The sequence below is a fragment of the Mauremys mutica genome, chromosome 16 (genome assembly GCF_020497125.1).
Source record: "Mauremys mutica isolate MM-2020 ecotype Southern chromosome 16, ASM2049712v1, whole genome shotgun sequence".
Taxonomy (NCBI): domain Eukaryota; kingdom Metazoa; phylum Chordata; order Testudines; family Geoemydidae; genus Mauremys; species Mauremys mutica.
Window position 1 is genome coordinate 22,630,127 of NC_059087.1, and position 15,561 is coordinate 22,645,687.

The 15,561-nt window shown below is 46.8% G+C and overlaps 2 protein-coding genes across 2 annotated transcripts in view; one reads left to right on the plus strand and one right to left on the minus strand.

Annotated features, from left to right (window-relative positions):
- CABP1 (calcium binding protein 1) overlaps window positions 1–12,502 on the minus strand; it is an 83,867-nt gene extending 71,365 nt beyond the window's left edge. The window contains exon 1 of the mRNA XM_044989617.1: window positions 11,603–12,502. The gene's annotated coding sequence lies outside the window, so the exon portion shown is untranslated. The remainder of the gene's footprint in view (window positions 1–11,602) is intronic.
- Window positions 12,503–12,616: 114 nt separating this feature from the next.
- Window positions 12,617–15,277, plus strand: POP5 (POP5 homolog, ribonuclease P/MRP subunit). The gene is made up of 5 exons (XM_044989627.1): window positions 12,617–12,766; window positions 12,842–12,984; window positions 13,800–13,949; window positions 14,686–14,769; window positions 14,999–15,277. Exons 1-5 carry the CDS (start codon window positions 12,747–12,749, stop codon window positions 15,103–15,105), a joined length of 504 nt encoding a protein of 167 aa, XP_044845562.1. The 5' UTR covers window positions 12,617–12,746; the 3' UTR covers window positions 15,106–15,277.
- The last annotated feature ends 284 nt before the right edge of the window (window positions 15,278–15,561 follow it).

Below are 15,561 nucleotides of genomic sequence, written 5' to 3' on the forward strand. Positions count from 1 at the left end.
ACCACCTCTCGTGGGAGGTGGAGTAATTAATCTGATAGGAGATCTCTCTCCCGTCAGCTTAGAGCATCTTCACCAGAAGTGCTAGAGAGACACAGCAGTGCTTCTGGTGTAGATGTAGCCTTAGTCTAGAGCCAAACTAGCTGTGTCAGGAGATCATGTTTTAACATCATTTGATCTTACATTATGACCAAATAGTGTTATATGCATGTAAGAGACTCATATTAAAAAACAAAGCTCTAATATGGCTGGGTGACATGGTTATTACATGGTTTAGTTCTAGCTATACAGGAAAGATCAAACTGCATTATAACAAGGATAGAACACTATTATATTACAACCTGACTTTTAAACTCATTACTTTAGCTGCATAGATGGGGTCAGGAGGTATTATGAGGGATGCACAGAACAGATACTCCCATCACAAAGTTGCTCCAGGTCTGCCTTCTTCCTCTCACTGGGTCCCTGTGCTATATTCCCAGCTCTGTCACTAACTCACTGTGAGCAACTCACTTAACCTCTTTGTGCCTTTGACCCTTTCTGGGACTTGAACAAGTCACTTAGTATCTATGTACTTCAGTTTCTCCTTCTGTAAATGAGGATAAGAATAATAGGTATTAGCCAATAGTGAAGAAAACATTCACAAATATTAATTCAAACTTGAAAGTGAATTTTGATTTAACCATATTCACATCCCCTCACATTCACTGCCCATGAATATTTAACTGCCACAAATCCTCATGAAAAAATCATTTTTAAAAGTATATTATCTTGTAAATTTCACATTTTGCAATGGTTTGGTTAGTTACATAAGTCATCCAGTCAGGGAACAGAAACAATACCACAGGACTTATAGAAACAGACCACACAGCATAAATTGCAAACTTTGAATGGAAAGTATTTCACAGTTCACAAACTACCCTCAAACCAGGAATTTTTCCACTGGAGACATTTGTCAGTAATTTCAAATAGCAATACATTTGCTAATTCTCAAATATGTTTGCAGATAGAAAAAAAGTATAAATTCATTATGTAAATTGTTCATTGCAGTTTATTCACCCAGCTCTTCCTAATACAAATCCAATCCAACCCTATACCTCCTAAACAAGGATGGCCTGAGGAGTAATTAGGTACTATCTGTAAAGACTCTTGAAGATGAAAAGTAATTTATATACCAGGGATCAGGTCATAGATCTTGAAGTCAGCTATGAAAGGTCAGATCATGAATGCAGTTGGTAACACCACACTCAGAACCAGATGGGTCTGTTTGGAGAGGAGCTTTTCTTGAAACCTTCCAGGAATGAAGTTGGGGAGATAAGAGAGACTTCAGCCTCCCCTATTCACCTTTCCAACTTCCAGGCTAATGCCATAAAGACTCATTTTTAATGTCCCTAAATGCAGGCGGATATGGAATTGAGTCACAGGAAGGTCAGAGCCAGTTTGTGTTGACTCATCCTCCTGAGGCCCTGAGCAGACACAGTGAAAAGGTGAAGCACATTATGTCAGCTCCTGCAGGCCTGGCTGAGGGCTTAGGCTGCTGAGCACCAGTGTTCTGGCTGTCCGTCTCTGGAGTGGAACTGCTTAAAGGTCAAGGATGACAGAGGATGCTAGATCTCCATCCCACAAGCAGATTCATCCTCTGCTTGCTTCCATCCCCACTCTGCATTTCAGGAAGTTTCAGAATAAGAAAGGGAAGGCCAGTGGGGTCCAGGATACTCTGAGATGTTTCTAATAGACTTAAACATTTTGGGGGAAGATCATTGGGTGTTAGCTAGAATATATCTAACTGCAGTCCCGGTAGAAGCTCTGACACTCACCTATGGGTAACAACTCTGGGACCTGTTATGGTAACTCTGAAACACAGTTTCTGCAACTCCCCAGAGCATGTGGATTTATATCAGCCACTTCTTGCACACTCTGTATTATTGATGAGATGGAATCAATATATAGATTACAACTGAAGACATGCAGCCTAGTGACCTTTCCCAATTAACCAGTTTATTCTGTAACAGTCCAAGATGAAGACATATTTATAGACTGTCTTTAATCCAAAGTTCTCAAGGTGTTTTACAAACTATTTACAATGTGCTTAATACACAGTACGGAGCTGGGACACTGTCATCCCCCACCCTCCTTAACATTGAGTGACTCTGTTTTGAGGAGACACCCCAATCAAAAACAGCTTGTCGTCTCTAGCATCTCTTAAGGTCTCCCGCGGCAAGGCAACCCCTACCCACTGACACAGCAACTCTCTCAATTTAGTCTTTATCCTGAATCGCTCTCCTGCTGAACTTCTCTATCTTTGACCCCCACTTTCTCAGCAGACACCTCTCTCTCCTCATGGCTGTTTATCCCATCCTTCATCCACACAGGTGCATGAATTCAGGCTTTAACAGTTAGTGAAGTGTGTTTGTTGAACTCAGCTTTGAAAAGCCAACAGTGGTGACCAACACTATCTTCAGGGTCAACATGCCCAGTTATGCTGGGTCCTGGATCTGGAAGCCATAGAGAAAACATAGCAATTGTAAATGTTCCTGAGAAGAAAGGGAGCAGATGTTGTCATAGCAGACATACCACATCCAGGAGGATCCACCTTAGTCCTATCAGCAGGTTCAGTGGAGGTTTGCAGCTCAGCAGAGGTCAGATGCTTTGGGCATCTTCACACACTCACAGGAATCATCACATCAAGGCCTACAAGGAGCATTCTCTCATGGTTAGAAATGAACTGGAAGTTAGGACTTCTTGCTTCTATTTCTGGCTATCCTACAGACTTGTAAGTAAGTTATTTAGTTTTTCCCTGACTCAGTTTCCCTCCCTGCAAAATGGAGAGCATATCTACCTCACAAAGATGTTAAGAGGCTTCCTAATTCATTACTTCTTGTAAAGTGCTTTGAGATTCTCAGATAAATGGCATTATAGAAGGACATTTCATTACCAGAAAAAGTTTGATGCTCCAAGAATTTTTCTACCCAAAGCTATAGGGTGAAGGGGTGTAAACTGGATTAATAACTATGAAGAGATTATCAGTCCCTCCATAATCATTACAAGGTGATGAAGAAATCACCAGAACAGAGCCCAGTGCAGCCAGGCCAGGGTTGTCCTGCCAGTTACCTTTTATTGGATCATCGATGCTGGTCGCAATGTTATGCTGATAAGGGTGCTGTGCAGTGAATATACTGCATGCTATCATTGTCTCCCTCAGAGATTTCTTACACTGAGTTCCCCTCTTCCAAGCAAGACAAGTGCCCTGTCGAGACCGGCCAGAGTCAGGAAGCATGTTCTAACATGAGCATTAATTGCAGATGGAACAGGGATGGCTCAGGGCTGCTCTGTGTATCTCTACCACGTCAGCAACAGTGAAGCACAAGTGACATTCTGCAGGAAATGAAGCGGGACAGGATTCTCTCTAAACACTGTTTCTCCTTTGCTTTCTGTGTCTCTCCTAATCAGCCTCCTGGACTGAAAACAGAAGCCTTTGCTGTGCACAGGGCCAAGCCCTGAGCATGCACAGTGCACATGTCCTATTGGATTACAGGGCAGAACACACTCACGTGGCCCAGTCTGTCAGAGACTCAGCTGTGTCTCTGCAGAAAGTAAAGGGAATGAGGGGGGTATATGTGAAAGCAACCTGCGTCTGCACATTACAGTCAGAAGGCTGGGCACAGGATTCCACCTGGGACTGTATGAGCAAGCAGATGTAACCTGAGACTTTCTGCATGGAGAGAGGGGCACCTCAGGGTGATAACTCAGGACCCCAGTCTATAGGCAGGAAATGCATGAGTCTTGGTGTGTATCTAAAGCAAGAACCTGGTTGATAACACCATAGACTTGGTGAGACCTAAAAGTGGAGAGGACAGATCAATATCACCTGGGAGCTCACTGCATCTATAAGTGGGATGAGTTGCAGACACAGTGAATTTCCCTGAGAGCCCAGGGGATGGGAAGACTAGGTGAAATCATCTTGATACTGAAACACAAGGTAATGCAGCAGAGACCTGCTCAACACATTCCATCTCATGAGGGAAGCAGACTCGATCCATGACACTGTCAGGGCAAGAGGACACCCTCTCATCAATCCCATCACCTGTAGAGGGCAAAGGTGAAGGGCTCTCAACAAACCCATATTGGACTCCATGCTCCCCTCAAAGCTATTCACATCACAATCTGTAACTGCCATAAAAGCTTGGAGGAAAAACATGTGATCCCAGGTGGAGGGGAGAGGAGTGAAGAAAGAAAAACCAGATCAATGGAGTTGGCATCCATTTCAGAGGGCAGGAGTTTATCATCCAGGACAGTATTTCCATTGGGTTTATCGCTGTTCTCTCTGTCTAGAATTCAGGTCATTAACAGAGATGTTTCCACACTGAATTAACAATGAGCTCCCACTTTCCTCTAAATCCTTCCCTTACAGCATGCCAATAATTCCACATGATTTCATTCCAAGGACCACTCTGCGAGAGGGAGTCCATCCCATGAATCACATACCAGTCCGATCAGCAACTCCTCCCCTCCCCCCTCCAATGCTCTACCCTCCCAATCGTTCATACCTAAATACTCTACCTCATCTCCCATTCCACACCTTCTCTTTCATCCCTCTCCCAATACCAAGTCTTCACCACCTCCCAAGCACATTTTCTGCTTTCTCAGGTGGTCTATCAGGGACCAGAGTCAGACTAAGAACCACTACATTAGTGTAGCAGGAAAGAGGAGCTCTGACACTTGGATTTCTGTGGCTGTTTTCACCTGGTTGGACAAAGAGAGATACAAACCAGGACCCAGAGTCCCAAAATTCACAGGTCTCTATGCCTTCTCTAAGGAGAATCTCCAATAGCTGCTAGTAATATGGTTTTTATCCTGTGGGCTATCAGAGGAACCCACAGTCTAACATTCCATCCAGCAGGGGCAGTGCTGAGCACATACACCAGTTAGTACACAACTAGAGGCGTGTTCCACAAAGCGTGTTGGAGACAGCACTGATATTCTGTGTCACTGGCTCTGGGTCTCCCCACATCACAGCCAGCACTGGACTGAAAGTGGAAAGATCCAACCATGGAGGTAGTGGCGTGGAAATCCCCTTCTAGTCATAACAAAATGTTCTCCACAGCATCTGGCCCTGTGGAAGGCTTGCTCAGGCAACCGTCTGTGACCAACAGAGGCAAGCCCTGTGAGAAAGTCAAAGTACATCAGCCCTATCAGAGTCTCCATGTGTGAGATGGATGACCATCTGGTAAGCAAAAGATGCTGATTACTGTTTTTATGGTCGCTTTTCTCTTAAATTCTTTTGTTCTGAATAAATAGTACTTTGCTTCACAAGAGCTGGCTGGTCACTGAATAAACCCTGTTATTGACCCTGAAAGAGTAAAACTGCAGGTGCTGAGATGAAATCAGATTGGCTGAGGTGATCATGGTGAATTACAGGAGTTTGAAGCCTAAATCCCTGGTCTGGAAGAAAATGATTGCAGGATCCCACCTAGAGAAAGGTGACAGCTGGAGGCCTGAGACCTAAGTGCAGTGCCCTCAAGAGGGCCACGATGGGGTCAGAGGCACAGTTAACATGGGAACTGTGACACACTCCCATTAGCTTTAATAGGTGACAGGATAAAGCTTGCAGGATCCATCATCCATCATTAAGAGAGTGTTTCATGGTGGCAGCAAAAGGACAGAGGCCCAAAGGCTACATACAGGGGAGGGCAAGATGAGGGTGAAGGTGACTCATGTGTGATGTCCTGTGGAGCCATCTTACTCCTCAGTCTTTTATGAAACTTCCAGGCTTTGTCCAGCCCAATCTGGACTTAGTGAAGAGGGGGAGAATAGCAGAGAAGCATCTTCTTGTGTCTGCAGATCAGTAGTACAAGCACAGACAAACAGATTTTGAAGTGTAAATGAGGTTCCCCACAGGCCCAAGCAGACAGGGAAATAGAAGCCACAGGACACTGCCTTCCTCCCACTCTACTTGCTCAGCCAATTGTCTCTCTCAGAAGGAAGCAGTAAGATTCTCTTATACGAAGCCACCAGGATTCACAGCAGGCAGCCTGGGGAGCAGAGGAAACAGGAGAGAAATGGGAATTATTTTATGTATTACCAGATGTGCTGCCACTGCTGCCATTGACTGTCAAACCAGAGACTGAAATCTAGGACTGAAACGTGTTGTGTCTCTGAGTTTCAAAGACTAGACACAGAGCTTAAGGGCAGAAAGGGCCACCAAATCATCTATGCCAGTGGTTCTCAACAGAGGGTACGTGTACCCCTGGGGGTACACAGAGGTCTCCCAGGGGGTACATCAACTCATCTAGATATTTGCCTAGTTTTAATACAGGCTACATAAAAAGCACTAGTGAAGTCAGTATAAATGAAAATTTCATATAGACCAGGGGTTGGCAACCTTTCAGAAGTGGTGTGCCGAGTCTTCCATTTATTCACTCTGATTTAAGGTTTTGTGTGCCGGTAATACATTTTAACATTTTTAGAAGGTCTCTTTCTATAAGTCTATAATATATAATTAAACTATTGTTGTATGTAAAGTAAATAAGGTTTTTAAAATGTTTAAGAAGCTTCATTTAAAATTAAATTAAAATGCAGAACCCTCTGGACCCGGGCAGCGTGAGTGCCACTGAAAATCAGCTCACGTGCCACCTTCGGCACCCGTGCCATAGGCTGCCTACCCCGATATAGACAATTACTTGTTTATACTGCTCTATATACTATACACTGAAGTATAAGTACAATATTTATATTTCAATTCATTTATTTTATAATTATATGGTAAAAATGAGAAAACAAATAATTTGTCAGTAATAGTGTGCTGTGACTTTTGTATTTTTATGTCTGATTTTCATAGAATCATAGAATCTCAGGGTTGGAAGGGACCTCAGGAGGTCATCTAGTCCAACCCCCTGCTCAAAGCAGGACCAAACCCAACTAAATCATCCCAGCCAGGGCTTTGTCAAGCCTGACCTTAAAAACCTCTAAGGAAGGAGATTCCACTACCTCCCTAGGTAACCCATTCCAGTGCTTCACCACCCTACTAGTGAAAAAGTTTTTCCTAATATCCAACCTAAACCTCCCCCTCTGCAACTTGAGACCATTACTCCTTGTTCTGTCATCTTCTACCACTGAGAACAGTCTAGATCCATCCTCTTTGGAACCCCCTTTCAGGTAGTTGAAAGCAGCTATCAAATCCCCCCTCATTCTTCTCTTCTGCAGACTAAACAATCCCAGTTCCCTCAGCCTCTCCTCATAAGTCATGTGCTCCAGCCCCCTAATCATTTTTGTTGCCCTCCGCTGGACTCTCTCCAATTTATCTACATCCTTCTTGTAGTGTGGGGCCCAAAACTGGACACAGTACTCCAAATGAGGCCTCACCAGTGCTGAGTAGAGGGGGATGATCACATCCCTTGATCTGCTGGAAATGCCCCTACTTATACAACCCAAAATGCCATTAGCCTTCTTGGCAACAAGGGCACACTGTTGACTCATATTCAGCTTTTCGTCCACCGTAACCCCTAGGTCCTTTTCTGCAGAACTGCTACCCAGCCATTCGGTCCCTAGTCTGTAGCAGTGCATGGGATTCTTCCGTCCTAAGTGCAGGACTCTGCACTTGTCCTTGTTGAACCTCATCATATTTCTTTTGGCCCAATCCTCTAATTTGTCTAGGTCCCTCTGTATCCTATCCCTACCCTCCAGCGTATCAACCACTCCTCCCAGTTTAGTGTCATCTGCAAACTTGCTAAGGGTGCAGTCCACACCATCCTCCAGATCGTTAATGAAGATATTGAACAAAACCGGCCCCAGCACCGACCCTTGGGGCACTCCACTTGATACCGGCTGCCATCTAGACATGGAACCATTGATCACTACCCGTTGAGCCCGACCATCTAGCCAGTTTTCTATCCACCTTACCGTCCATTCATCCAGCCCAGACTTCTTTAACTTGCTGGCAAGAATACTGTGGGAGACTGTATCAAAAGCTTTGCTAAAATCCAGAAATAGTACATCCACTGCTTTCCCCTCATCCACAGAGCCGGTTATCTCGTCATAGAAGGCAATTAGGTTAGTCAGGCATGACTTGCCCTTGGTGAATCCATGCTGACTGTTCCTGATCACTTTCCCCTCCTTTAAGTGGTTCAGGATTGATTCCTTGAGGACCTGTTCCATGATTTTTCCAGGGACTGAGGTGAGACTGACTGGCCTGTAGTTCCCTGGATCTTCCTTCTTCCCTTTTTTAAAGATGGGCACTACATTAGCTTTTTTCCAGTCATCCGGGACCTCCCCCGATCGCCATGATTTTTCAAAGATAATGGCCAATGGCTCTGCAATCTCATCGGCCAACTCCTTTAGCACCCTCGGATGCAGCGCATCCGGCCCCATGGACTTGTGCTCGTCCAGCTTTCCTAAATAGCCCCGAACTACTTCTTTCTCCACAGAGAGCTGGTCACCTCCTCCCCATACCGTGCTGCAGAGTGCAGCAGTCTGGGAGCTGACCTTGTCTGTGAAGACAGAGGCAAAAAAAGCATTGAGTACACTAGCTTTCTCCACATCCTCTGTCACTAGGTTCCCTCCCTCATTCAGCAAGGGGCCCACACTTTCCTTGACTTTCTTCCTGTTGCTAACATACCTAAAGAAACCCTTCTTGTTACTCCTAACATCTCCGGCTAGCTGCAACTCCAAGTGTGATTTGGCCTTCCTGATTTCACACCTGCATGCCTGAACAATACTTTTATACTCCTCCCTGGTTATTTGTCCAATCTTCCACTTCTTGTAAGCTGTTCTTTTGTGTTTAAGACGAGCAAGGATTTCACTGTTAAGCCAAGCTGGTCGCCTGCCATATTTACTTCTCTTCCTACACATCGGGATGGTTTGTTCCTGCAACCTCAATAAGGTTTCTTTGAAATACAGCCAGCTTTCCTCGACTCCTTTCCCCGTCATGTTATTCTCCCAGGGGACCTTGCCCATCAGTTCCCTGAGGGAGTCAAAGTCTGCTTTTCTGAAGTCCAGGGTCTCTGTTCTACTGCTTTCCCTTTTTCCTTGTGTCAGGATCCTGAACTCGACCATCTCATGGTCACTGCCCCCCAGGTTCCCATCCACTATTGCTTCCTCTACTATTTCTTCCCTGTTTGTGAGCAGCAGGTCAAGAAGAGCTTTTCCCCTAGTTGGTTCCTCCAGCACTTGCACCAGGAAATTGTCCCCTACACTTTCCAGAAACTTCCTAGATTGTCTGTGCACTGCTGTATTGCTCTCCCAGCAGATATCGGGGTGATTAAAGTCACCCATGAGAACCAGGGCCTGTGATCTAGCAACTTCTGTTAGTTGCTGGAAGAAAGCCTCGTCCACCTCATCCCCCTGGTCCGGTGGTCTGTAGCAGACTCCCACCACGACATTACCCTTGTTGTTCATACTTCTAAATTTAATCCAGAGACACTCAGGTTTTTCTGCAGTTTCATACTGGAGCTCTGAGCAGTCATACTGCTCTCTTACATACAACGCAGCTCCCCCACCTTTTCTGCCCTGCCTATCCTTCCTGAACAGTTTATATCCATCCATGACAGTACTCCAATCATGTGAGTTATCCCACCAAGTCTCTGTTATTCCAATTACATCATAATTCCCTGACTGTGCCAGGACTTCTAGTTCTCCCTGCTTGTTCCCCAGGCTTCTTGCATTAGTGTATAGGCATTTAAGATAACCTGCTGATTGTCCCGCTTTCTTGGTCTGAGACAGGAGTCCTCCCCTCTTGTAATCTCCTGCTTGTGCTTCCTCCCGGTATCCCACATCCCCATCCCCACATTTTGTAAGCAAGTAGTTTTTAAGTCAGGTGAAACTTGGGGGTACCCAAGACAAATCAAACTTCTGAAAGGGGTACAGTAATCAGGAAAGGTTGACAGTCACTGATCTAAACCAACCGCCTGTATATACCACAGGTCACTAAACACCACCCAGCCACTCCCACATCAAGCCCAACAACCAGAATTAGACAAAAGTATTACAGCTCTCAGAAGACAAAATATTATGTGCTACAGGGAGAGAACACGGGGGACTAAGGTGTTGGCAGTAGTTAGAAATGGAGTTGGTTGCAGATGGAACCTGAAAATGGAGTGGGGCTGGATGTAGTTTATGAATAAAGGACCCTCTTGCTCACTGTGCTAACTGGAGTGTCTTGCTGTTACTTTATGTTCTTGTTCTCATTCTGTTAAATTCAAAGGGCAATTGGATTGTGGGAAGCGTAACAGGCATGATCTTGAGTTGGAGCTTGGCAGCTCTACAGGCGCAAATCAATATAAGTTGGGGAGCTGGCTGGGATCCCTTCAAAGCCAAACCCTCCCTGTCACTCAACAGGAATTGCAACCAGATGGCACATCTCTGTATGGTTCTTTACCAGTATAACCTGCAATAACAATGTCTCCTCGTCTGCACCAGCAAATTGGTGACAGTGCCAGAGCAATGCCTGGCTCCTGCAGTAAAAACATGGTACCCCTCAATCTCCTTTGAATAATGTATCCTTTAGTGGGTTTAATACAAAACAGTGCAAAACAAAGGAAAGCCACAGAGAAGCCAACCACACTTCACCCATCAATGGAGCCATGGAATTTCCTGTCCAATACCATCCACATCCACCCATTGCTCAATGCAATGGAGTGCCCCACTCACCGATTATCACTCAGGACTGTAGAACACCCCACTTAGTGCCATTCATACTGCGGCCATTTCCTGGACCCACAGAGTAACCCGCCCAATGCAATCCATGCCCAGTGCCCAGTCCAATCACTCAGGGTTACAGAGTTCCCTGCCCAAGACCATTTATACCCAGGGCCTATTGCTTGGGGCCACTGACCTCCTTACTCTATGCCACCCATACATGCCTGTGACTTGGAACTCAAGCTCCCTGCCCAGCACCACCCATACTGCATTGGTTGCCACGGTGCTCACTGCCTGGCCCCATCCTCTTCACACATCACAGTGGAACTCACACTGAGCCTCTTTCCCTGACACTGGGTTCGGTTTCAATGACTTGATTTGAGACCCCTTTGGCTTTTCACTATCTTCATCCCAAACTGGTGTCACCACTATGGCCGAACAGGGCATGAGGTTCCCATCATACAGCGACACAGAAGATTCACCCCCCTCAAATCCAAATTGCTCCAAGCCCCAGGCTTCTGGACAGGCTTCTCTTTCAGAAATCCTTTCACTAACCACCCACCATGCATTTGGAACTTTACTTACATGTTGGACAAACTGGGATTAGGGAAACTTGATTTACATAAATCCCTGTAGTTTCCCAGAGTGAGGGCACAAAAATCCTAAGGTTCCAAGGACCAGTTCCTACTGGGAGACCATGTGTTTTTGACCCCCAGTGGCTGCCCGAACTCCATTACCAAAAAAAGAGCTGAGGGCTGCCTTAACTTTCACCTTTATCAGAAAATAAGTGGATAGGGTGAGAAATCCATGCCAAGCCAAGGGTGGGATCAGATCTAAGGACAGTGGGGGCAAACCCTTCCCCATCCAAAACCAGAAACATTTTCAACTTTTATTTTTTGCACTAGAACTAGACAAGCCACCATGAAATCACTTATTGAAAATTAAACTAACTTCTCTAGAGGAAAGAACTTACTTGCTAAGGGCTTGCTCATTCTTTCCTTCCTGCTTCTCAACTTTTCCTTCATTTATCCTGATGCTTTTCTTTGAGTTTTGCAAGCCAAGTGTTTCCTCCACACGTACGCTTCTCTCCATTTCCATGTCTTTTTCTTCACCGTATTTTTCCTTACTGATTTGTCCTCTCTCTCTCTTCAGTCTTCCCTTCTCCCCTCTCTGTCCCAGCCTCCCGTCACCATCTTTCACACCCTTGTGCTGTTACTCTTCTCTTGCTCTTCTCTACTTCATTTTTCAACCAAGGTCTTCTCGCCCCACCCCCTGGCTCCACTGGGAGGGGGGATTCCACTCACCCCCTCACATACATGGGATATGGCAAGAGTCTTTCAGAAGGTGAATGGGCAACAGTGGTTGTGTAGGGACCCATGGGCCAGCTATATCCTTGGAGGGGACCTAGAGCAGATGTAAGCCTCTCACCGCGGAGGAGGGCCTGTGACTGGGGGGCAGAGCTCTGAGGGCCACCCACCAGCAGGGCAGGGGTCAGTGCTTGGCAAAGCGCCTCCAAAAAGAGACGGGAACAGAAACAAGGCCACGGGCTGGGGGGGGGGGGCAGATGAGGACAGAGGGGCCAAGGGCGGGGGCAGGGCCAGGGGTCTGACGGGATCTCAGTCAAGCCAGCCAACCAGCCCGCCTTGCCCCGGCTCGCACTGGCCGGAGGAGGCGAGGGGCGCTGCGCGATGCTCTGCTGCCACCGCGCGGGGCTAACGCTGGAGATGGGTCCTTGGGCGGGAGCGTGAAGGCCGGGGCCGTGCTACGAGGCCGGGGCCGGGCAGCCGCAGGGACCCCGCGGTGACTGGGGGGAGGGGCGGTTATCCGCCGACGAGCGTCCCTACGCTACCAGCCAGCCGCGTGCCGGCAGCGGGAACACGGCAAACACCAGAGGCCGGGAGCCGCGCGCGCCACCCAAAGCCTTACGCACGAGGACGTAACATGCGCGCGCGCGACGCTCCCTCGCGGTGTTTCTTGCCCCTCCGGTTCCGCCCCTGCCGAATGTCGATTGGCTGTAGTGCCCAGAGACGACCCTCCCATTGGCTGGGCTGAGCTGAGCGTCTGTCTGGTTCGGCGCCCCGGGGAGGCTGGCGCGCGGCCGCCCCCGGCCGGAGGAGATGGTGCGGTTCAAGCACAGGTGGGGGTGAGGTCTCTGCTCCGCTCGCGCGCTCACTCTCCCTCTCCCCCCTTAACGCGCTGCCTTGCGTTGCAGGTACCTGCTGTGTGAGATCGTCTCCGAAGACCCCCGCTGCCGGCAGTGCATCGACGAGCGGGCGGTGGGCGCGGCGGCGAAGGACGCCGTTGCCCGGACCCACGGGGACTACGGCCTGGCCTGCTGCTCCATCGCCTTCACAGGTCTCCCCCTGCCCCCGCCTCCGCGGTGCCGACCCCCGGGCTAGGCCCACAGGCGGGGCCGGGCGCCGTTTCTCGGAGTAGTGCGCGCACACCAGAGACGGGGTCGGGGGTTGCCCATCAGTCACTGGACGTAGGGCGCGGGCTGTTTGTTTCAGTGTTACAAGGGGTGAATGAGTCTTGAAAAATCACCAACAAATGTGTGTCATTTCTGGAGAGCCCCGTTGTGCTAACCAGGGTCTCCGACCGATCCGGAATGGGTCTTTCGGCCCCCAGTTCCCAAAACACTGCCCGGGCCTTAGAATCATAGAATATCAAGGTTGGAAGAGACCTCACGAGGTCATCTAGTCCAACTCCCTGCTCAAAGCAGGACCAATCCCCCGTTTTTTGTGGTGGTTTTTTTTTTCTTCAAATCCCAGTTCCCTAAATAGCCCCCCTCAAGGATTGAGCTCACAACCTCCTCCCAATCTCAAAAGAGATTAAAGTGCAGTCCCTTTGCTCGGGGCAGTTTTTCCATTCTAGCATCCTCTGCAGTGCGTTGTTGTACCCATCCTCCTGACTGGAGGCAAGTGGCTGCCAAGTAATGAGGTTTAGGGAAAATCAGTATAAACCCTCGCTATGTCTAGTCTACAGCCTTTCATTCTGTGGCTACATAGCCAGCAAATATGTAGAATTAGTTCTGGAAAACATGAGGTTTTGCTTCACTAGAAGTTACTTGGAACCTCAGGTTCTGTAAACCAGAATTTCTGAAATACGATCTAATATTCAAATGTGCAATGAAAGATCAATTGTTCTAATGAGCTGTTTTGTGTGCCCAGTGAAATATCTCAATGCCTATACAGGCATAGTTCTCTTGCGTTGCCGAAAGGACTTCTACAGGCTCCTATGGTCAGCTCTTCCCTTTGTCACTTACTTGGAGAACAGGAACCAGCGTTATTCCTGTTTCTTCAACACACTACATGTTGGAGGTAAGGTTTTCAGTAGCTCTTCTTTGGTGGCCTGTGGCATGTCTTACTCCTAGTGCAGCAACATCTCAGAGCTTTGAGATCTTGAATTTATTATTACTCTTGTAATGATTAGGAGGGAAGAGCTCTGTTATTTAATTTTCCAGTTATATGACAGATGAAGCCCATGTAATGCCTCACGGAGGCTAGTATAAACTCACTTTTAATGGCTTTCAATAGGTCATCCAAAAGCTAAGACATTCTTCATTCTCCTATAGACTCTACAAGCTCTGCTGTTTTTTTCATTATGCTGAGTTAGTCGCTCATCTGTTCATTATACTGCTACTGCTTTAAAAGCAAAAGCCCTCCTACTTTGCAGGTGTAACTTTCTTCTCCCAACTTCACTACTTACAGCAAAGAGTGGGCCACCCCCATCACAATTTGGTAATCTGCCAGCAGGGAGCTGTTTTGATCAAATCTCCAGTGGAGCAAAGTAGCAACTGAGTCTCTGTCAAGAAGTTTCAAACAGGGAGGGAAGGCTGGAGGGATAGCAAGAGTTCTTTCCTTGTTGTTCAGCACTATTTCAGTAGCTGATTAATATTATAGCCTGTGATGTTCTTGCTGTTTGATCCACTACATTCCTACTTCCTGCATGAGTAGGGAGAATATAGTGTAGCAGCATTAAAATGGACTCTTGCCCTGCTTTGTTGCATCAGCCCTCTGCTAACATACAGAACTTGTGCACTTGTTTCTCCAACAGGGACAATAAGAACATGTCAGAAGTTCCTTGTTCAGTACAATAGGAAACAGCTGCTGCTATTATTGCACAACTGCACCAGTGAAGGTAAGCAGCTGCTCCATTCATACATTCTAAAAGGGGCCCTGTTACACACACTTTGTGTTACATTGTATGATGCATTGGTTTCATTTCTCTCCTGTCAGTCTGATTATTTGGTAGAGCTGGGCTCCTCAGTTGGTCAGTATAGCTAAGTGAACTTCTTGTATTTCCCTCTATGTGAAGGCATGTTGAATAGTGACATTTTTCATTGTGTGCTTCACCCTCATTGTTGCAGAGGAAAGAGAGTCCATCCAGAAGTCAGTGTTAAGCTGTTGCCTTAAGGAAGTGGAGGAGGAGCAGTCTCAAAGTGGGGATGAAGACGACTGTGCAGAGACAGACTGAACATAAACCTAAAACTAGTGCAGTGCCTTCTGAGAGACAAGCAGATAACTTTCAGTTAAAAGATATCCTGGGCTTTTTGTCCTGTGCTGAGCAGATAAGGATCAAGGCATCTTGTGCCCCACTTTTTTAAATATATTTGATTTTTTGGAAATAAAGCAAAGGGTAAAATGTTGCTTTCTTGTAAAATCACTGTGCAGCAGCCTTAAAAACTCAACTACAGCACTCTTCAGTTACTCTGTTAAGCCGAGAGTCTGAATCTCTTCCAGCTAAGAGGGGGAAATGGAGTGGCTGGATTTTTAATGGCAAGGGAGGCATAAGCAAGCTATTATCAAAAGGATTTATTTGAAGGATAGAGCAGTTTTGTTTTTTTTAACAAGTTAACCTCCAACTACACCCAGCTAGGGGAATCATATCCTAATACTGGATCAGGCTTGCTTTTCTATAGCAGAAGAGATT

Bases quoted from the DNA above. Each gene is read 5' to 3' on its own strand.
- POP5 (XM_044989627.1), top strand. From the start codon at position 12,747: ATGGTGCGGTTCAAGCACAG. The intron at 12,767-12,841 runs GTGGGGGTGAGG...CTTGCGTTGCAG, and splicing joins ATGGTGCGGTTCAAGCACAG to GTACCTGCTGTGTGAGATCG. The intron at 12,985-13,799 runs GTCTCCCCCTGC...TTGTGTGCCCAG, and splicing joins CTGCTCCATCGCCTTCACAG to TGAAATATCTCAATGCCTAT.